Source organism: Cyprinus carpio, chromosome A5 (genome assembly GCF_018340385.1).
Source record: "Cyprinus carpio isolate SPL01 chromosome A5, ASM1834038v1, whole genome shotgun sequence".
NCBI lineage: Eukaryota > Metazoa > Chordata > Actinopteri > Cypriniformes > Cyprinidae > Cyprinus > Cyprinus carpio.
In genome coordinates, this window is record NC_056576.1 from 21,986,068 (window position 1) to 22,008,936 (window position 22,869).

The 22,869-nt window shown below is 40.1% G+C and overlaps 1 protein-coding gene across 2 annotated transcripts; it reads right to left on the minus strand.

Annotated features, from left to right (window-relative positions):
* Positions 1–463: 463 nt before the first annotated feature.
* Positions 464–18,038, minus strand: LOC109104832 (insulin receptor substrate 1-B-like). Of its 2 annotated transcripts, none has more exons than XM_042756489.1 (3): positions 17,334–18,038; positions 11,912–15,097; positions 464–1,221 (listed from the first exon to the last, which is right to left on the minus strand). In XM_042756489.1, the coding sequence occupies exons 1-3, from the start codon at positions 17,677–17,679 to the stop codon at positions 1,214–1,216; spliced, it is 3,540 nt and encodes a 1,179-aa protein (XP_042612423.1). In that variant the 5' UTR covers positions 17,680–18,038; the 3' UTR covers positions 464–1,213. The 2 variants fall into 2 exon arrangements, with proteins under 2 accessions (XP_042612423.1, XP_042612422.1); XM_042756488.1 differs by having other exon boundaries at positions 17,328–18,037.
* Between the last annotated feature and the right edge of the window lie 4,831 nt (positions 18,039–22,869).

Here is a 22,869-nt window from a genome sequence, read left to right on the forward strand (position 1 = left end):
TTAAATCTGAATGCGAGTGTATGTGGCCAAAATAACCTGGGGATGGGAAGCACTACATTTAAACACTACCCTGGTTATATGACTAAAGACAATAGGCTATGGATGGACGGACACACACACACACACACACACACACACACACACACACACACACACACACACACACACACACACACACACACACACACACACAAGCAGTTTCCATTATATTGATCAAACCTATCAGTCATCTGATTTTGTGCTCATAGCCATCTGATGCTACTATGCTCAGATTATTAGAAGAAAGAGTAGATAATATTAATGTGTTTAAGTGTTTATCTGTGTTGAGGAGTAGATGCATTCAATAAAGTTTTAATCACACAGCAGTATGGTATATGCAATCAGTTTTGATCTTACTGTGTGTGCGTCCAGATCTTTTTTAGTGAACTGAGGCACAACATGGCTGAGGCTTAGATGACTGATTACACACACACACACACACACACACACACACACACACACACACACACACACACACACACACACACACACAAATACAGCACAGTAAGGCAGTCTGATAATATAAACCATGGCAAATAAAGCTCTTCCATCTATCAAATAGTTTTTCTTCACTGTGTAACTATCTGTCTTTCGACTTTGTTCAGCATAGCGAACACAAAGGAATGGGAAAGCAAAACAACAACAACAACATCAGCAGCAAAAAACTAAAGCATTTTTTACAGAGCACATTGAGACCTGTGTAAAAATGGCTACAATCAAAAATGAGGCACTTTTCTAAAAAAAAGTTGTATTTATATAGAGATAGATATATTCTCAGTAATATTATGTCTGCTATATATTTTTGATCTATCATCATACTATTTAACACCTCTCTTAGAATAATTGAAAGTATGTGGTAGAGGAAAAAAGGAATATCATTGGCTCCTGGTTGGCAGTCAGAGTCGCAGTGGCCCTTCATAAGCAGCTGAAGGACATGTCCATCTCAGTGATGTCTGACGGAAATGACTGATAGTCTTTTGGCACAAATTTTATTTTGATCAAACCAATGGCAACTAATGAGAGTAAATGTTTTTATGAGGCAAGGGCAGTTACATGTCCACTGCTGAGGGATGTGGAGAATCGCACCATTTTTCAGGACACATCAGGTGCACACACAGACAAACACACTCACGCAGGAAGGACAGGTGCTGACAGGTCCGAATGCAGGAGCACATTAACAATCTGCAAAAAGAAAAACAGACAGAGACACTCGGTTAGGCATCTTAAAAGTATTTACAAAAAAATTCAAAAGTACTTGTTAAGGACAAAATATACAAATCTAATGTCTATTGCAGGTGAGCAGTAAAATAAATAAATTAAAATATAGAATTATATACAATAATGTTCAAAAGTTGGGGTCAGTATTTTTTTTTAAATAAAATAATAATAATAACAATAAATAAGTCGTGATAATAATAAGGAATGTTTCTTGAGGATCATGTGACATTGAAGACTGGATTAATGGCTGCTGAAAATACTTGTCTACTTTGACATCACAGGAATAAGTTTAATTTAATTTAAAATACAGGTGTGTTAAAATTTTTTAATAATATTTCACAATATTTCCATTTTTGCATATATGTTTGTTTTAATTTAAAATACAGGTGTGTTAAAATTTTTTAATAATATTTCACAATATTTCCATTTTTGCATTCCATTTTGAATTAGCAAATTTGCCCAGAACATTTGTTGTGCTCATTTTTTCACAGATAATTTTTTTGCCATAAAAATTGGGTTTATGTTTTGCTTTTTTTAATCTGAATTCTGACTGTTTACAATCTCAAGGCAGCAAACACAAAATGATGTGTTTTCACAGTGCTGCCTTCAGATGTGAGGTCATTAGAGGACACTGGTGCCAGTCTACTGTAAGCCATTACCTACGCAGTCTCATACTCTTAGTCTCAATGTTAAAACAAACAGCATACCAGAGGATAACATAGTCACAGAGGCACCAAACCACTTTCAGTTTAGTCTAGAGACAGGAGACAGTCGGAAAAGATTCAGATACGCACAAACACACACTTTCAAGCAGAGAAACACACTTGAAAAATATAAAAAAAGAAACGTAACTAGAAACTGACCATCACTGAGATTTTTTCATTCTGTTTACTTGAGAGTTTTTCTTTTTGTCTATATTTCTTCTACTCTCTGTATAAAAGCATCAATGAACAGGTCCCATGGGATTTCCACATTTTTATTATTTTTTTTTTTCAATTTCTCATCTTTTTTTCTTCACTGCACTTTCACTGTCAGACATGATTAAGAAACATCAAAATACTCTATTTCTGTCCTTTTTACTGCCAGTATTGGTATACGTGGATTTACACAAATCTGATATCATATTCCCAATGCCCACACACATACACGCACACACACATCAGTCTATATGCACAAAAAGGCCAGACAGGTTCACATTCAAAGATGTAGTGCAGTATGTGAACAGCCTACACTCCAGTGAGAAGCACCTCACACACTGCAAATGCAGCACACAGTGCTCAAGCAGCAAACACTCCTCCCTGTGTAAAAGTGAGAGTGAGCCCACACACTGCGAACATTCCTCCCTGTGAAAGCCGGTGTAAGCTCACACACACGACAACGATTCCACCCTGTCTAAAGCCGCGGTCACACTAGACTTTGAGCATGTGAAATTTCTATACACACTGCAGTCGTAATATGACGTCACGCTCACCATACTTCTACACATAACACATATAAAATGTAAAAATATGCTTCACTTTACTGCAATGCTGCAATCCTGTAGAATTAATGTTTGCATTCTTTTAATTTAGCTAAGAGACTATGCTGATCTTCTGATCTACTATAGACTGCATACCCCCCAATAAAATGTGGATTAGTGGTAAAAAGACATTGATTTTTCAAAGGCCAATTCTTAGATTATTACCTCAATCCTAAATGTATGGTTACTACAAACATTTATCGTTACTTATTATTTCAACCCGGTGAAGGTTTAATTAAAGGTTTAGAGGAGCACGGTAAAAATTAGCATATAAAGGCATATATAAAAAATGCTTACCTTGCTTCAAGTGACAATGCTTCTAGCATCCCTCCACCACAACAATAGCCTATTACCTCTAATTATTAACAATTGAATTTTAGGTAATTCAAGAAATATAGACAATGCTTTTCCTTTACAGTTTCTTTTGGTGCAAGTCTAATAGGAAGACTCAAATTAATCAAATCTTAAATGTTACTGAATCTAGCCGCTGTCATTATGAATTTATAGAAAATTCATTTTAATTGTAATTTTGAGTTTTGAATGCATTATCTGAAAACAAAACTGATTTGCTAAATCACTGTCAAGCTAAACATTCACAAGCCTAATATTTGGCATTTGTAACAAGGATGTGAATGTTGGCTGATGTTCTGAAGACGGACAAACACTTGAAAGAGTCATACAACAAATAATGTGAGTTCAACTAAGCTATATATCCTGTTGTTCATAGGAAGCAGTAGTACATCACTGGGACACACAAATGGCGCCTATAAGAACATTCCACCACTATGCTACAGTACACAGTAAATAGATAATTTCTGTACATGCAAACATGCATACAGTCCCTCTGCCTCATAAAAACAGCTTGGAGGAGTGAAATGTCTTGAGTAAAAGATAATACATCCAGTTGTCTATAGTAAACAGCTAGATCATTTTACTATAATCTGGATCACAAAGTTTCTCCATCCTGAATTGGTGGCTCCCTCCTCTTCTCTCTAACAGACCAACACTGTCATTGCCAAATATAGAAAACAGACATGAGTGAGACAAGCTCAAAGACACATAGGCTAGGACAGATGTGTATGTGTGTGTGTGTGTGTGTGTGTGTGTGTGTGTGTGTGTGTGTGTGTGTGTGTGTGTGTGTGTGTGTGTGCGTGAGCTTGTGGAGAGAGAGACACGTAGAGAGTGGTTTGCATGTGTTTGGGTCTGTTTATGTACTTTGGGAGGTGTGTGAATTGTGATAGAGAATGTTGTATGGATCTGTGGAAGAGGAATTGCCAAGCAGAGTGTGACTTAAATGTGAAAGGCCAAGAGAGAGAAAACAGGCCTTTGAGTGTGTGAGTGTATTCTTAACATTCTTTTGAACTTTCTATTCATAAAAGAATCTCCCTCAAAATATGACTTTTTCCACACACACACACACACACACACACACACACACACACACACACACACACACACGCTCTCTCTCTCTAAAAAAAAACTATTGTTTTAAAAATTGATAATAAGAAGAAATTTTTGTTTTGAACATTGTTAGTATGTTGGAATGTAGGTTGATGTGAAAATGAGGATTGGAGTAATGGCTGCTGGAAATGCAGCTTTGCAGGAATATTCAATATTACTGTTTTTACTATATTTCTGATCCAATAAATGCAGCCGTTTAGCATAAGCGACTTCAAAAACATTTTTCACACACATTGTTGATTCACATGATCATTAGGCAGACATTTCTAAATGATACTTTCTAAATAACAGAAAATATTTCAGCTGTGTATTTAACAGGTCAAATAAAGGGAATAAAGGAAAAGTGCTCAAAATGACATTGTCTCCATCAGCAATGCCATTTCATCTCTCTCTCTACAAATTCTAATTCATGACATCACTAGCAGTAGGCAGGGTGCATGGTATGCTTCTTGGAAGAGTCCTACACATTTGCTGTATATGTGTGTGAACTGGCCAGCTGCCACCTTCACCTTACTGTATGAAATGCTACAGACTCTCTAGAGTAATGAAATGAATCCAACAATACACACAATCTCTCTATCCAACCTTACTATATCAGCAGTCTAAACACACACATTACAACTCATTCTTTCTCATCAGTCTAACTATGCCTCCTGCTCTGAGTGCATACACATGAGTGAGTGTTTGTGTGTGACAGTATTTGTGTGTGAATGGTTTGTTAACAGCAGACAGATCAATTGGCTCTGCTCTCGGTACACCCACTTGAGTTAACCATAATCTCTCTCCCTGCAGACAAGCACCTACCCACACACATATACCCATATTCATACACTCACTCACACACACACACACACACACACACACACACACACTCACTCACACACACACACACACACACACACACACACGCATTATATATATATATATATAAACACATGCAGATGGTGTTTGCTTAACATATATGGTATCAGTTTCCACTGACAGTATTTTACAGTCTTATCGGTTGAGTGTCTAGACTGAAATTTATTTTCAGGATTTCAAAGATGAATTCAAAAATGTATTGGCTTACTCTCCTTCATGGAAGGCATGTGCAAAAATCATGTTGTAAATTACCACTGGATTACTTAAATCCACTTAATCACTAAAATTAAGCAACATTTACCAGAAAATTACTAGAATATTTACGTAATAGAATTAAAAAAAAAAAAAAATGATAGGATCAGATGAACAAGCCCCAGCCTAAGAACTATGGACAGCCTGACAACTATGGACAGTCTAACAAGAGTTAGCATTAATAATTTTTTATAATTTATTGACGGTTATACACAAGCAAACTATTACTTTCCTGCACAGTTTAGGGCCAACCTGGCTCTTACAAACCTGTCAGTAATTCTCAAATAATCCTGAAGACCTTGATTAGCTGGGTCAGGTATTTGATAAGGATGGCCACATAAGGTGTATAAATATGGACACTTTTCACATTTCCAGGGTTTTCGGTCATAGTGTAAACTCCTAGTGGTGAATGGAAACTACAACACGTGTATTTGCATTCCCATTTGCTTCAGTAGTAAAAGAAAAATCTACAGTACCCTTTCTATGACTTTCCAAAGGAGGAAAAAATTTAAGTTGCCTGCAGTGTTCAGAGGAGAGAAATTTGCCATTCCTCCCTCAGCCATGGTGTTAGAAACACTGACATCAGCATTAACTAGTTTTAATTTAATGTCAAGGTAATATAAACTAGTTTTAATTTTGGTAATATAACACAAAGCATAGTGTTATAAATGTACATAAAAAAAAAATGAATATATATAAAATTTTGCTACATTTACTACATTAATAACTGTGGAACCATGTTATCACAGTCTGTGAAAAGGGTCCATTGGCCACACAAAGATCTCCAGGACCATGGTATATTATAACTAATTATTAACACATTCGATTTCATAAAAAAAAAAAACATGCACAGCTGTAGTAACTACAGCTGCAGGAGAAATAGTTGTTTGGTTGAGGGCCTGTGACTGTCAGTCTAGATTTTACACCTCGGCCCTATAATGAGCATGTATAAATGTATGTGAGTGATACAGTCAAAGACTCAGAGAGGACGGTGCTGAATCTCTAGCTGACAAGCAGAGACTGAGAGAGAAAGACAGACAAGCAGGGGGGAGAAAACGAACAACATTCTCATTAGTATCACTAAGGAAACGAAACGGATGAGTCTTCCTTTGACGTAGGACAAATCAAACATCCAAAATAAGCATCAAATCTTTTCTCTTCCACTACAAAAGCATATTTTTTCATGTCATAGAAAGTTCTAGGCTTGAAATGGAATAAACAAGGCTCAAAACTCTGAAATATAACCTTCAAAAGGTCAAGCATGTATATTAACAGTACAGTCAAATTGTTCAGTCAACAGTACAGCATTACATTCAGTTCCCAGAGCCTCGGAGCAGTAGCGGTTTTTGACACGGGTGAACTGGGCAGCGCCCGGGGCGGCATTTTTTCATGATACATGGGGGGCGGCACGAGCAGTTAAAAAAAACTAATAAATAATCCTCTGCGTCGCCGCCACGAAGCGGTTTTCTATTATCTATCATTTCACTGTGTGGGGAATTTGGCAAATTGGCGCCCCTGCTTGCTGAGAAGGTGCTGTGCACAGAAGCTGTGTGAGAAGGGGAAAGGGGAGCAGGGCGCGTGCACAGAAGCTTTGGGGAGCGGGGCTTGCACAGAAGCTTTGGGGAGCGGGGGGGCGGGGTGGGGGGGGGGGGGGGGGGGGGGGGGGGGGGGGGGTGGGGGGGGTCCACTTTATAGAGCAATGCTTTAATGGAATTAGTGGGCTAAAGTCAGTCACACCTCGACTTTCTTCCAAATAACGCACATTTCATTCATAATATTATAAATACAGGTCTATAGTTCGTGCACATTTTTGTTTTTCTGAATTGTGTGAAATGGCTAATAAATATAGGTAAAACAAAATGATTATGTGGTCACCAAGGTGAATTGGTTTAGTCTTGACTTCTGGTCGTGAGTGACAGTGTTGGGGGGATGGGAAATCTGTTGATTGTCCAGTGCCAAATAAACACAGTTTGCCCAGGGTGTAATTCAATGTAGAACCGCCCCTGCCTCAGAGTACATCCCAGACTGTTAGTGAATATCAACTTTAATAGTGATGTTGCGATTCAGTAAATAACAACTTAAATTTCAGTCTGTTCCTTGGAAATACTTTTAAAGTGTGACACTAACATTAAAGGATTAGTTCATTTCTAGAATAAAAATTTCCTGATGATTTACTCACCTCCATGTCATCCAAGATGTTTATATCTTTCTTTCTTAGTCGCAAAGAAAAAACATTCCAGGATTTTTCTCCATATAATGGACTTAAATGGTGGCCAGCTGGCTGAAGGTCCAAATTGCATCTTCAATGCAGCTTCAAAGGGCTCTACACGATCCCAGCCAAGGAATAATTGTCTTATCTAGCGAAATGAACTGTCATTATCTTAAAAATAAAAATGTATATACTTTTTAACCACAAATGCTCATCTGGGACATCCTGCAATGTTTTCCTTAAAAACCTTAATTTCTGAATGAAGACAGAAAGACATGAACATCTTGGATGACATAGGGGTGAGTAAATTATCAGGAATTTTTTATTCTGGAAGTGAACTAATTCTGTAATTATTCACTTTTCAAATATTATTTACAAAATAACTGGATACTATTAAAGGGATAGTTCACCTAAAAATGAAAATTACCCCATGGTTTACTCACCCTCAAGCCATCTTAGGTGTATATGACTTTCTTCTTTCTGTCGAATAAAATCAGAGTTATATTAAAAAATGTCCTGGCTCTTCCAATCTTTATAATGGCAGTGAATGGCTGTTGATATTCAATAGTCTAATAGAAGTCCAATAAAATGCATCTATCCATGTACTCCAAATGTAATACACACAGCTCCAATGTGTTTTTATAAGAAAAATATCCATATTTAAAACTTTATAAACCTGAAAAATTGCAAACACAGAAGAGCAAAGGAGAGAGCAAAACAAAACACCTGTCAATTAGAAGTACAAAACAAGAATTTGTAAAGAAAAATGTCAGAAGGATTTCGTTATAAGCCAAGAGTAGACTGGTTTTCCTTTGCTGTAAACAAAACTTGGTTCTCACAAGTCTAGCATATATTCTCACGGGAGTTTATGCTATCTGCTGGAGTGCCACTCGTGTACACATGTACAGCAGTTAGCAGAAGCTAGAGACCATTATAGTTTTAAATATGGATATTTGTCTTACACAAATGCATCGATTCACTTCAGAAGGCCTTTATTAATACCTGGAGCCATGAGAGGCACTTTTTATAATAGATGGATGCACTGTATTTTGCTACAAAATTTTGACCACAATTCACTGCCATTATAAAGCTAGAAAGAGCCAGGGCATTTTTTAATGTAACTCCAATAGTATTCATCTGAAAGAAGAAAGTTACATACACCTAGGTTGGCTTAAGGGTGAGTAAATCATGGGGTAATTTAAATTTTTGGGTGAACAATCCTTTTAAGCCACATTATTATTACATTTTCTCTATTTAGCATTGTGCTCTTAAATGTATTATTTAATTTAATTTAAAATTAATTTTAAGTTTGAAAATCCCTGTGCAAGTTAAAGGCTTTAAGATAACAGAATTCTAAGCGAACTTGTAAAACGATGACAAGACATCTTGTGATCACTGCACTATTTGTATTGAGATGCAGAATAGGCCTTTGAATAAAATTACACTGTTCTTTTATTCAGAGGTTTTGCTTCATCAGGTCCAATAAGGTTGCAGGATCAGATGTAGACTACAAAGACCTTCTAAAGCAATTCATATAACAGAAAAAAAAAAAAAAAAAAAAAAAAAACCATAAGACGCAAAATCAGCACATTAAAGCAGTTTTCGAAAGGAGATCAAAGATCTGTGCTTTTACAACAAATATGCATACAGACAAAAACTGATCCTAAACTTCTGCCCAATGAGAGGTGTGTTACTTGGAAGAGTTACACTGAGGACAAATTGGATTTTTTCTCTCCATTTTCTAACTGATGATAATTCTAGCTGGGTAATGTAATGAATCACTGCACATACACAAAACACACACATACACTGCCATGCATTAATGCTGGTGTGAGTAAATGCCCTCCTTCAGGTCCACTATAAAGGAATGTATTCTCCTCTAGACTAGATTACAGCTCTTCTGACCAACAGCAACCTGCCTGTCTAGACAGCTTTGGGTCGGAGCAGATTCCCCTCTTCTTAGCACCACTGTGGTGACTGGGTTTGTATGAGGTAAAGCCTTCAGAGCGTTACTTGGAGTCACACAATACCTGCATTGACGCTCTGACTCCTTGTCTGTCTCTGTTCATCTTTCTCTGTCTATCAAGTCTCAACCTTACTGTCTTTCAGAGACCACATACTCTTTGTTAGTCCATTCTTTTGTTTTCTGGTGTAATCTATCTTTCAAGCACTAAAAACCTTTCTTTGTCTTTCATACTATTCGTCTTACACAATTTCCAATTTCCACCCCCGCACACTTTCCACCCTGATGGTAAGTAGTTTAAGTAAGATGGTTTTCAGGATGTTTATCAAGCCTAGCACTGAAGTAAATTGCAGAGTCAAGGATACACCTTCACATTTCTTTCTTTTTTAAAGTTTTGGACTAGGCTAAATCATTTCTATTTACAAATCTGCGGTATGTGAGTTATTGAAGATGGGTCTCTTACTCAAAATAGACACAATTTAGCAACCACATAGCAATGCCATAGTAACACCCTAGCATTGTGACACTTTTGAATGGGCAAACACCACTCACTTTTTCTACAGAAAATTTTAAAAAAATTAAAATTGAAGTGTACAGTCTCAGTGGCAGCTGCAGCACCAATCAGAACTGCAAATAAAATTGCTGTTTACAAAACACTTCCTACAGATTGTTTGGAAAAATACACTACTGTGCAAAAGTCTTAGGCCATTAGTATTTTCACCAACTATAACAACCACATTTTTTAAGCCAGTTATTTCTCTTTTGCTGTAGTGTGTCAGTAGAAAATATTAGTTTACATTTCCAAACATTCCTTTTGCCATTAATTGTAATAATCCAGTGAGATTTTTGTATACATAGAGTCTGACAACAGCCAGTGCTCCACACAGAGATCTGATCTCACCATTATCGAGTCCGTCTGGGATTACTTGAAGAAACAGAAAAAACTGAGACAGACTAAATGTAGAAGAACTGTGGCTACTCCAAGATGCTTGAAGAAACCTACCTGCAAAGCTACGGTACTATGAAAAGGCACTTGTATAAAAATACTGTAAAGTGATGATGCTTTCAAAAACAATGTAGAAAATAGATTTTATTTATCAATTAATTTCTATTAACTAAATCAAATCAACATTTGGTGTGACCACCCTTTGCGATTAAAACTGCTTTTGTCCTTAGTACACTTGTGCATAGGTTTTTAGCTTTGCAGGTAGGTTTCTTCAAGTGTATTGGAGACGTTGCCACAGTTCTTCTGGATTTAGTCTTCTGGATCTCAGTTTTTTCTGTTTCTTCATGTTGTGCATACAAAAAAATCACACTGAATTATTACAATTAATGGCAAAAGGAATGTTTAGAAATGTACTGATAAAACTGATATTTCCTACTGACACTACAGCAAAAGACAGAAATAACTGGCTTAAAAGCATTTTTTGTTGGTGAAAATAGTGTAGGTAATACACAGTAGTGTAGGTAATCCCACCCTCAAAACCTTTGGTTGAATCAGTGTTGCTATGTTGGGCAATCAATGTTGAATGTATCACAGAGCCACAGTGTTTAAATATTTTGGAGAAATCAACACAGAGAGAAAGAGAAGAGATATGAGTAGAAGCAGAACCACATTCAGGAACATTTTCAGCAAGACTGAAGTTAAATAGCCATAATTATCTACAATCACAGTGAGTTAAATATATATGCGGATACAGGGCTGCTCAGAGGTATCCCTTATAAACACTTAGACAAGCCACAAATATGCTATATTCTCTATCCACACACATCTAAGGAACAAACATGCATACAGTACATCTGTACTCACACTGCCCTTACCATGCACTCATGAACTGTAACAAACACACACTCACAACCAACAACCTAAATGATCTGTGGTAAATAATTCAATGCAGAAGTTGTCCGATTCTTCTTACACTCAACCTCCCCTTCCCTGATGGAACCAGGCAGAGAGCAGTCCAAATACAGAACTAGGCCTCTTACAATATTTACTATTGTTCTATAACAAAAAGAAAGATAGGAGTGAGGCCCCCAAATAACCCTTGAAAAGCCCATTACCATCACTGTGTGAGCCTCAGCAGGAAATATTTTGAAATTTCCAACACAAATAGACTGAATAACAAATAAAATGACTGCATTCTATCTTGAATGAAGAATAGTATGTTGACCAAGGATATTGTTACTTTATAGCCTTTATAATTCTTCCTCAATGAGATAAGGATTCAAAAAATTCAGCAGTCACATCATGACATTTTGGTTAGGAAGGAAAAACACCAGAGATTAATACTTTGAAAAGACAAATGCTAACATGTATGGAGAAGCAAACATATGAATTGGGCTTCAGTAATGCAGTAAATAAAGTTTAGTAAAAGGACAGTGTTTTTACCTTTGCTGTCCTTCCTGCTGCTCTGATGAACTCTCAATTCATCTGATTTAATGAAATCAATGCTGGCATATGTGTTGATGCTGGAGCTTGTGTTTCCTCCTGCTCCACCCAATCCCCCAGTTAACCCTCCTACTACAGGAGAGAAAAATGAATGAGGGCCAGAGGGTCCATCCACACTGGTTTGATTCTCCTTACTGACCAAGTCCAAATCAATGTAGTTCAGGCCTTGCTCCAGGGTTAAGGAAGATGCCTGAGCAGCAGGAAGATTTGCTACTCCAGGACTGGCACACTGTGGAGAGGGTGGCTGATTATTAGACCAAAGGTTGCTCTCTAATCCTTGCTGTCGTGTTGGACCAACATGTGGTGTTTCAGAAAAGGGACAAGGGGAAGCAGAGGGGGAGAGGGGGTGAGTTGGGGGAGTGATGAATGTCTCTGAGCGATGCCGCCTTCTTGCTGTTGATTCTGCCCTGACTAGACGGGCACCCTGATCCACGTTTGAAAAAGCCTTGGGTGAAGGGAAATTCATGTTATGCTCCTGCTCCATGGAGGATGGCAGAGCTGTTTGGCCAGCTTTTGGGGACTTGGGTGTTGTATCTGCAACCAATCCAAATTTCATCTCAGTATAGTCCGTAAAAGGAGCAGAAGCCACATCTGCAGATGTCAAGCCTGTCATACTGCTCTTCCTGAGTCCCATTTCCACTTCTTGTTCTACTTGATGAGCTCTGCTGATCTCCTCTCTGACCTTTGGGGTAGGTTTAAAAGAAGAGAGCGTAGTGAGAGAAGAAGGAGAGCTACCTAAGTCCATGTTTACATATTCAGACGATAAAGAGATGGAGGTGGAGAGGGGTGCTGAGAAGCTCCGAGGAAGATTGGCAGATCCACCTTGACATTGCTGTGGTTGGTGAAAGGCTCTTTGATGTCCTTGTGGTATAGAGTTCCCTGACTCAGCCGTAGTCCTACCCTTCTTATGTCCTACTCGCTCACCCTTATATACAATGCTCACATACTCTCCAGGGCTTTGGGATGCAGTTGGGAGCAAAGTCTCTCTGACTCTCGGCAGCGTATTGGCTTTGGACACATCCACAAAAAAAGTGGATGACTTCCTTGACTGTAAATGACCCTGTTTCTGAACACCTGGCACACATCTCTGCTGGTGATGGTGTTGGGCTGAAACTTTGGGGTGAGCCCCCCCTACCCTGTGTCCTGCACCCAACCTAGTTGCTCTTCCCACTCCACCAACAGACAGAGACAATGACCTGTCCTCAAGACTTTCACTGCTAGCTGAACTAGAGGAAAAAGACGATGAGGACAGAGAGAGTTGTCCACCACCACCTGAGCCCACAGGTGTGTCCCCGCCACAATGGTAACCACCATGCCCAACTTTTCCTCCTGCTTCACCTCTACCCATACAAACCCTGTCCAGATCATCCTCAAAACGGGTTGAGAGGGTAGTGTGTTTGTATGAACGTGGCAGCGAAAAATAAGAATAAACCATCTTTGGCTGCAGTGGTTGCTGCTCTGGGTGTGATGGAGGAGTACTGCAAGCTGACCTGGCACAAATAGGTGACATGTTCATGTAGTCGCTGCCTGCCCTACTCTCCATGCTGCCCCTGCTGCCCCAAATGCATCCACTTAAGCCATGTAAGTCTGGTGAACAGCTGCTATTAGGAGACATCATCATGTAGCCCTCATTGATGGGTAGGCGGATGTGCTGAGGGGGTGAAACACTACTGTTGGGGGTCATGGCCATGTATTCATCTCCACCCTTTGGCACTACATCTGAACCAGTAACTGACAGTGACAATGAAGCAGGAGGAGCCGTAACGCCTGGTAGCATAGACATGTATCCACTATCAATTGAGGAGTCTTCAGGCCCCCCTTTAGTACTGACACCTTTATCTGCTGAGTTTTCCTGCACCAATGATGTTGTAGCTGAACCCCCTGAGCCTCGGCGAGATGTGAAAGACTCTCTACTTGCACTGCGTGACATCACTGCATAGTCTTCTTCATCCTCTTCTTCTTCTTCTCTGCGGTGTGGGACCAAACGCACTTGGGTAGAGATGGGGGGTAGGGAAGCACGCTTGCTAAGCAGCCTGCGCTCAGCCTCACACTCGCGAGTAGATGAACGACGTAGAACCCTGCGTCCATGAACACGTTTGTGAGACCCTTCTCGGTGACCCATCAGGATATAACTGGCTCCACCTTCAACAAGAGCAGCAGGGAGTCCTGTGGCTAGCAGGGAGTGCTCTCCGGGGCTGGAGCCATACTCATCTGATGAACCATAATCACTAGGTGATCCTGACATGGACACTCTCTGAGGAATTCGCGCATAAGTGCAGATGGGCACTGTTCCAAAGGCAGCTCCACCCAACCCACATTCTGACCCATGGCCCGAACTGGACGAGAGGCTGGGGGCTGGGGAAGGTGCAGGGTTAGGGGTGTATCGTGCTAGGCTGAGGGTGATCTTTGCTGGAGTGGGTGCACGTGTAGGTTTAGGCCTCAGGGTTGGGGTAGTAGAGCAGGATGAACCATTGAGACTCGGACTTGTGCTGAGTGCTGTTGCTCTGCCCCCTCCATCATCTGTACGTGCCCCGATGCTGGCTGTTCGTGACCTAGAGAATCCTTGCCGTGGAGTTGGAGACGTGTTGCTGTTGGAGACACCAGGGGTTTCCGTTCTAGCACGTCTGGAAAAGCCAACCTGTGAAGGTGGCAGATTTGGGTGGTGTCGTCTAGAAGGTACACTGATAGGGTTAGACGCAGTTCCTCCTCCACAGCTTACACCAACAGTCTGGGATTTGCTTCTTTGACGAAACTCTTCGCTCAGAGCCTTCATAGCCTCAAGAAGGGTCTCATGCATGTTCTGCGCCACCACTGAATCCTCTACTTGCATCCAGAATTCTCCAGGACCTGTCATGGCAGAACGACCCACTTCAATAAAAAAGAAGTTTTCTGAGTGGCCACAGCGTCGCACATTCATCAACTGGAGGACCACAGCTGCAACATCAGAGTTGAGTTTGACAAAGTTGACTGTTTTGTCTGTCAAGCAAAGTCGGTAGATTCCAACTAGATTCCTGGCTTGGCCCAAACCTTTAGGCCAGACTTTCACTTGCCAGACTTCCTTAAAGGCAGGGCCAGGGGAAGGCAGTCCACAGTCTCCTCCACTGCCACACTCATCAGGAGTCTTACCTACAGATATAAAATAAAAAATAGAAAGACAATAAAAAAAATGCATATATTTGAGGGAATTTTAATGTAAAATGTGTTTTGCACTATGTTGATTGTGTATATGTATCTACTTATAGACATAATTTAAACATTCAATTTCTCATTTCAAATAAGAATTTTTACAAAAATTAATATTTTTTTTCATACAGCACACCATTAGTTGAAGGAAGCTTTGTGTTATTAAGCCATGCTAATATGAGGAAAATTATAGTCACTTGCTGGTCACATCCTAAAACTTTGGAATTAATTTCATAAGTGGAAAAATCAAATACAATGTTATACATCTTTAGAGCAAAATGTTATGATGATGTGCCTTTTCTATCCCAATGTCATCTTATTAACAGAACTGCCATGAAAACATCAATTTTATTAAATATAATGAAATATTTCAATTTATTTTATAACCACAAATTATTTAATTTTATCCTCACCCAGGTTTTGTGTAGGTCAAAAGGGCAAACGTTTATTTGTTACATTCGTGACAGCATTCAGTTAAAGGGGTCCTATTATGCTCTTTTTCAAAGTCTTGATTTTGTTTCGGGGGTGTACTAGAACAGGCTCTAATACTAGGTTGTTAGAAAAATACATTATTTTTCACATATTTTACATTATTACAACATCTCTCACCCCTGTCTGGCATGAAAGGCTCGAATAGCTTCTGTATCAAATGAAGGCCCGCCTTCTGTAATACGAAACGTGCTGTGATTGGTTAGCTGGGCCAGTGTGTGTTGTTACTGGCAGCACTCGGCGCCTGCTCGGGAAATGTTAGATAGCCGCGGCCGCCTGCAGCGAGCTTCAGTGTAAATATTGGTCAAAATCTAATCTATTTGAGCGTCATTTAAACCCAGATGATTGTAACCACTCTAAGCTTGTCTGCTTTGGGAAAGCTAGCGTGTCTCCGACATAGTTATAACACCCTTGTAATAATCCAGTAAGATTTTTGTATACATAGACTCTTGCCTTCTCTAGTGCAGCTCAACCAGGTCTCATCCCATTAATCGATCTTTGTGATATCACAAATCCCGGAAAATATGTGTTGTAGTCCAAACGACTCATTCGTTGTACGTTTTGAAAAGTGATTTCTGTTAAATAAAATATCTCCTTTTGAAGTGGACTTTGAGCTTTGTAACTTTGCAGATCTTTTTAATGCTCAAACAGCAACATTACAGACTAACTTAAGTTAAAAAAGTGAAAAAGCATAATAGGACCCTTTAAGAACAATAAAGTAGACCTGTGCCAACCAAACCAATCAGATCAGGTCAGAACTAATTTTGACTTAATATGCTAACTGGTTGTAACCGATTTGTTTGCATACTATTCGATTTTATTAGAGTTGGTCAGACCAGTGTTGCACTTGCATATTTTTTAGCGTGCTTGTGAAAACGGAGAAAACTAAAGATGCTCTCTGTGCAGTAGTTTGATGCAAACACTTCAGCCAAGTGAATCCATTATAGCCTTTTTACAGACGCTAATCAAACCGAGGAGGGCTTATAGAAACGCTTGCTTGGCAACTAATGTCTCCATATCATCACGTTGATGGCCTGCTGTTCAACCCGGTGATCGGTTCATTCAACGGTGGGGTGGGGGGATCGTATTCTACCAAAACACGAGGGATGGGGCAAGAGGAGACCCGTATTCCAATAAACACGCACGCGGCTCCCCTCCCCGGCAGAATCGCTATGACAGAAATGTAGGTTACACGCACAACATGCATTTAAATGTGTAGAAAAACAAATACAGTCGTGAGCGCTGCAGCAGCGTCCGCTGCACAATGCGCCACTCTTGCATTACGCACTATAGTAGTTCTGTCTAGTGCTGCGAGCATTTAAATATTGAACATTCTGCATCTCGATTTTCTATTAACAATCTTATTAAAATCAAATTACGAATTCGTCCATTTATGAATTTACTGAAAGGCTGAACAAAGCATGCAACGCAATCAATTTGGCCGTTTAAATACCGCGTGCGTCCACATTTCCAGGTGTGGTGGCTACATTAAACAGACGGGTGGGGTAGAACATGCATTTGAATCCAAACAGCTTCGCAAATATAGATCCAATGAAGCCAAGGGGCTCCCATCATCAACGCGCAAGTTGATGGGCAGGTTAAGCAGCTACAACCACCAAGGTCCATGCTGCAGCCTATGTGAATGAATTCGACTCAAGGGTACAATCATCATTTTCTAGCTCACATTTACATTGTAGATCCAGCATGGCCTGGTACCATTCGTTTTGGACCTCCTCAGTGTCCGCGGCTATGGCAAAGCTCTCCCCGCGGGTATACAGCACTATCATATGCTTGTTCTTTGAATCTGCCCGTTTGTTGATGTTGAAGCAAGAGTCCAGGTTCACAGCTTTCTTTGGGACTGGTGATTTGCTTCGGAATTTCTTTTCGTTTTCATAATATTCGAGTCTGGCTGGGCCCTGCTCCGAGGCAGCCCGGAGAACGAAAAAGCGCCGGTGCATAGATTTCTGCTTGCGGAGATAACCGCTTTTCCGCACGTCCTCGTAGCTCTGCTGCTCCATCGCCGTCTGGTTCTCCATTGCTGGGCGAGTTGATGTTTTTTTTTAATCCACCAGTGTCTGCCTAAAATGTGTGGTATGTTTTACATTCGTTCATGACAGCAGGAGTTCTCTTCTCTCTCATCATGCAATCTAATCATGCAATCACGCGCCCTCGAGGAGAGCCCAAATAAGCGCTCGAGCTTGTTTTCCTCCTGGTCCAGCTTGTACGGTTGTGTGCACCCAAGCTCCACTGACAGGCGTGCACATGCGGCATACGACGTCTGCACTAGCATGCAATTCTGCTGTGTATCACTGCAAGCGTACCAGAATTGTTTACTGTACAGCTCTAACCAGCACACTAGGATGCCCCCCTCTGCCTGTACATTAATGAGACTGGTAAACCCGCTAATGCCAGTTCATGTACACGGTGTACACCAAGCGGAACTGAGACTGCATTGATTTCATTGATGTCTGGAGATGGATTCGTTGAACGAGACAGTTCAGAATCCTCTGGGTTTAATTAACACATTTCGCGTGCCAGATTTTCTTTTCAACATTAAGTGTTTCTTTTAATTGCCAGTTTGTGAATTTGGACATGGACATTTGGAGGAAATGCACGTCGGATGTTTTTTAGAATTATTCTTAAGAAAAATTTCCACGATTCTGTTTTTCACGTAGTAGTGCATTTTTTTAATTATTAAATGCGGAATCCCCTTCTCTCCGGTCATTGGCAAGTCTCTTGCGCTAGTGCATCTCTCATAGCGAGGCGTTTGCGACACCTGTTGGTTACCTTCTGCAATTTTGTGTTAGTGCAATACGGCGAGACTCAATTGCCAGTTTTTACCTGTACCAAGAAATTATGAATATTAATGCTGATGCAAAATCTGCAGTTAACGAAAATACATGCACATAATCCATTTACAAAATGAACATGAAACAGACACTTAAAATTTCAGCTGAAAACGAGCAATTTGTACCGAGAATGTTTCTCAGCCATGTTCCCTGGCCACTGTCATTCCAAGTCAATAGAAGGGCCGACACACATGCTTTTTTTCCTCTTGCACTCCTACTGAAAAGACAACAAATGTGATTGTTTTCAAACTTTTAAAATGTGTATTAACAGATTAGATCTTCCATTTTAATAAAATAGCTAATGGATAATGCTTAAAGTCCGCAATGCATGAAATCAAAATTGACTTTATTTACTTTACTAGTGCACATTGCTAGTCTTGATGTAAACAATTAATCAGTGCAAGTTAATCCTCTGAAAAAATAGTTTGTCTTTTTAATCTTTAATCAAAATCTGAACATTTACTTGCCCTCTGGAAATGCATTCCTTTACTGATGACATCAGTTTGACGGCTAGGGCAGAATATCCTTAAACACACCCCTCCAACCATTAGGTTGCAATGAGTGAGAGACAGAGAGAAGGAGTGCAAACATATAACCATGCCCTCTATTCAATATTCCATTTCAGCTGGAAATATGTCACTACACTGAAATAAAGTCGGCAGCAACTTCCGGTTCACGCGGACTTTAAGTAGTGCTGTCAAAAAAGATGCATAATATTTTGCAGTAGGCCTATGTTATCTGTTCTAAAATCATCGTCCGACTTCCTCCACACCGTCTTTCATCACCCCAACCATGTCGTTTTCTTAAGCAAAAAAGAAGCTCTCACCTACTTTCAGCGAAAAGTTATAGGCCTACTACTTGTCCGTTTTTATTAAACTTTGTTGTTTATTGCAATGCACAAAAAGGCAGAACACACCTCAAAAGCCTTCTGATTGGACAAAGAACAAAAATCTGACAACAGTCACTTTTTATTTTGAAGTTTATTGAGACTAGGGCTGTCACGGAGATTTGCGTGATATCTCAGTAGGCCTACAGTAATTTTTCTGTCTTTTCATTTTGCTAAGGCCCATCTGGCGGACTCAGGTCCCTCATTTAAAGGGGTCATATGATGCTGCTTTAAAGGACATTATTTTGTGTATTTGGTGTAATGCAATGTGTTTATGCAGTTTAAGGTTAAAAAAACACATTATTTTCCATATAATGTACATTATTGTTTCTCCTTTATGCCCCGCCTTTCTGAAACGCGTAAATTTTTGCAAAGCTCATAATTCTGAAAGAGCGAGGTGTGCTCTAAAAGGTCAGCTATCTAGTGCATGGTGATTGGCTGAATTCCTCAAGCGTGTGATGGAAATGTTACGCCACTTAACATACTATGCCGTTTCCCAGCGGCACAAGACTCAATCCAGCTGCTCGTGCACATCCCATCATCGTTTTCTTTTAGCAGTTCAGTCAATGTACTGTTAGGAGTAACTGAATAACTCGGGGTTTTTGTTTATTTAAATGCGGAGTGTGTTTTGGTTGTGTTTATATACCGGGTTATTTGTTTTTTTTGTGTATTAGTGTGTGTTGGGGATGTAAACCGTTTCAAATGATTCAGGTCGATTTGGTGTCCTGGTTCGACCGGTTCACTAAGAAGATCTGGTTAAATAGAAAGATTTGTTCGCAACCCGGACATCACTAGACGAGACAAAACCAATAAAACCCATTACAAGCGAGCCATTTGTTGCATCCAGTTGGGACATAATTACTGATTATAATGACTTATACTGTCTTTTTACACGTTGCGTATCACACTGCGTAAACATAAAACCATGTCTGCATTTGTGATCTGAGAAACAAGCTCTACACTACTGTTCAAAACTTGCATTTGAATCATCATTGGCAAATTATTTAAATATAAAAAACGTACTTACAGGCTGTGAGTCAGAAGCGCCAGACTGTCCTTGCAAAGTTGGAACTGCCTCACTTTATAGAAACATTGTGCCACAGACGCATTGCAGGCTACTGGTTCAGTAAACAGTTCTCATCCTCCATAAAATGCTCAGCACACATCTGAATATTTGGGTTGAACTGTTCTGGAACAGTGTTGAAATTCAGCTTAACCACTGATTTCTAGTCGTGTCCTCTTTTGGAATGCCAAACAAAGTATTACTTCAATGAAACACAGCAACTCCACAACATGGCAGCAGCAGCAACAGAGAGAATAAAAGTTATGCCTTCGTTCTTTGCGTGAACATTTGGGCGGCGCTATGCAAATCTTCCCACATAGTGAGGTAGAGATGTGGGGGAGTGTTAGAATGAGCTGTTTTAGGGGGGTGTGGTTGACCCTTAACTTTTATAAAGAATATCTCTTTGGATTTGAGACTTTAGTCTTTACAACTTTACAGATCTTATTTATGCACCAAGAGCTTGTGACACTCCAAAGAGAAAGGAAAAATTGAAATCGCATCATATGACCCCTTTAAGAAGGACCACTGAAAGGGGACAACTGTTTAGTATTGACATGAAACTTGATAACTTGGTGATGTCTATAAACTAATGAAAAAATACTTTCATTTACAAACAGCTATAATGAACTAAATACATAATGCATTTTTCGTTTATCAATAACAACTCGTACAACCTTGCTGACTTTCAGTGAAAATTAATTGCATAACATTCTTCCTTTAGATTTAAAAGACATCATGCTTTATTTATATATATTTAAAAAAAAACATAGTAGAACGCCTGAAAACTTATGCTCATCTAGGTCAAAGATGTATTTATTGCTGTCCTGATTTACTTTTTTTAATAAGTCCATTTCATGATATTGCTAATTTTTCATGTTAGTATATCTTTGTATGTTCCCTGTCTAAAAATGTATGTTGTGCAATAAAAAAATTAAAATAAATACATAAAACAAAAACACACAATTGAGGGGTTGATTGGATTGAGATTGACAAAAAAAATAAGTACAAAAAACTACACGTTCAGTTGTTTTAATTGAACGCAATGAAGGGAACGTTTTGGTTGGCCAACTACTAAACGTTTGGCACTGCGGGGTTATCAGGTGTCCAGTTAACTTTGTCTCTTCTTAAGATAATTACAAAATTGTCGAAAAGTTATTTTAAACGAGGAAGGAAATGGAGGTAAAAGGTGGTCCGTCAAACCCCGCAGTGCTTGCTGACGTATCATTCTCTTTTCAAGATGAACTGACTGTGAGCCTTAATGTCGGGCAACAAACCGAGCCCGCCGTGGACTCGGAACATGATTATGAGGTGTGTGGATCAAAGGAAACGCTTCGGTTACTTAACGTAACCTCGGTTCTCTGAGATAAGGGAACAAGCATTATGTATGGGAAAACTCCTTTTTTCCTTTCTGCTGAAGCCTGATTTGTTCACGTTTGTGTAGCTGCACAAACCAATGGCGCTTCAGCCCGCCAAAAGGGGCAGGGCCGACCACTATATAAGTCGGCCCATAGCGCCATACATCAGATCATTCGACTGAAGCGACGATCATCAATTCTTGCAGCTTGTAGTGCGGCAAGTGACATAACGCTTGTTCCCTTATCTCAGCCCAGTGTTAGAGCACTAATAAGGACCCTAAGGGACTTAGGCATTATCTCACCCCAAGCTTAGCTGAGGGCATGAGAAACCACTGCCCACATGGGAGGTTTAAACAGATAGAATCCGTGCCTGCAGGGCGGGGATGTCTAAGTTATAGAATCTGGCAAAAGTAGACGGCGACGACCAGCCAGCGGCCGCACAGATCTCACTGATAGATGTGCCGCTGGACCACGCCCATGAGGAGGCCATTCCCCTTGTGGAGTGGGCTCTCACACCAATAGGGCATTCCAGTCCTTCTGATGTGTAAGCCAGAGCTATTGCATCAACAATCCAGTGAGACAGTCTTTGCTTGGTAACCGGCAGACCCTTCTGGCGGCCTCCAAAGCAAACAAACAGTTGTTCAGACTGCCTAAAAAATTTAGAATATTCCACATAGACTCTCAGAGCCCTAACAAGGCAGAGAGCGTTCGGTCCCTGCTCGCTGTCTGCATCGGGGGCGCCAGTAGGCATATTACTTGTGCTCTAAAGGGAGTAGAGAGCACTTTAGGAACATAGCTGTGTCTCGGTTTCAAATGACCTTGCAGTCATTGAGCCCAAACTCAAGACACAGGCACTGACCGACAGCGCTTGTAAGTCACCCACACGCTTAACCGACGCCAAAGCAAGGAAAAGGGCCATTTTAAGCGATAATGGCTGCAAGTCAGCCGAACTGAGCGGCTCAAATGGGGGCCTTTTTAGAGCCCCTAGGGCCATGGATAAGTCCCAACATGGCACAGTCCAAGGGCGAGGAGAATTCAGTCTCCTTGTGCCCTTCAGAAATTTTAACGACCAA

What these genes read in the sequence shown, in the direction of transcription:
- LOC109104832 (XM_042756488.1), bottom strand. Translation starts at nt 17,679, where the DNA reads ATGGAGAACCAGACGGCGATGGAGCAGCAGAGCTACGAGGACGTGCGG. An exon ending in GCTGGATCTACAATGTAAAT is followed by an intron (nt 15,098 to 17,327) that starts GTGAGCTAGAAA and finishes TTATATCTGTAG; the next exon opens with GTAAGACTCCTGATGAGTGT.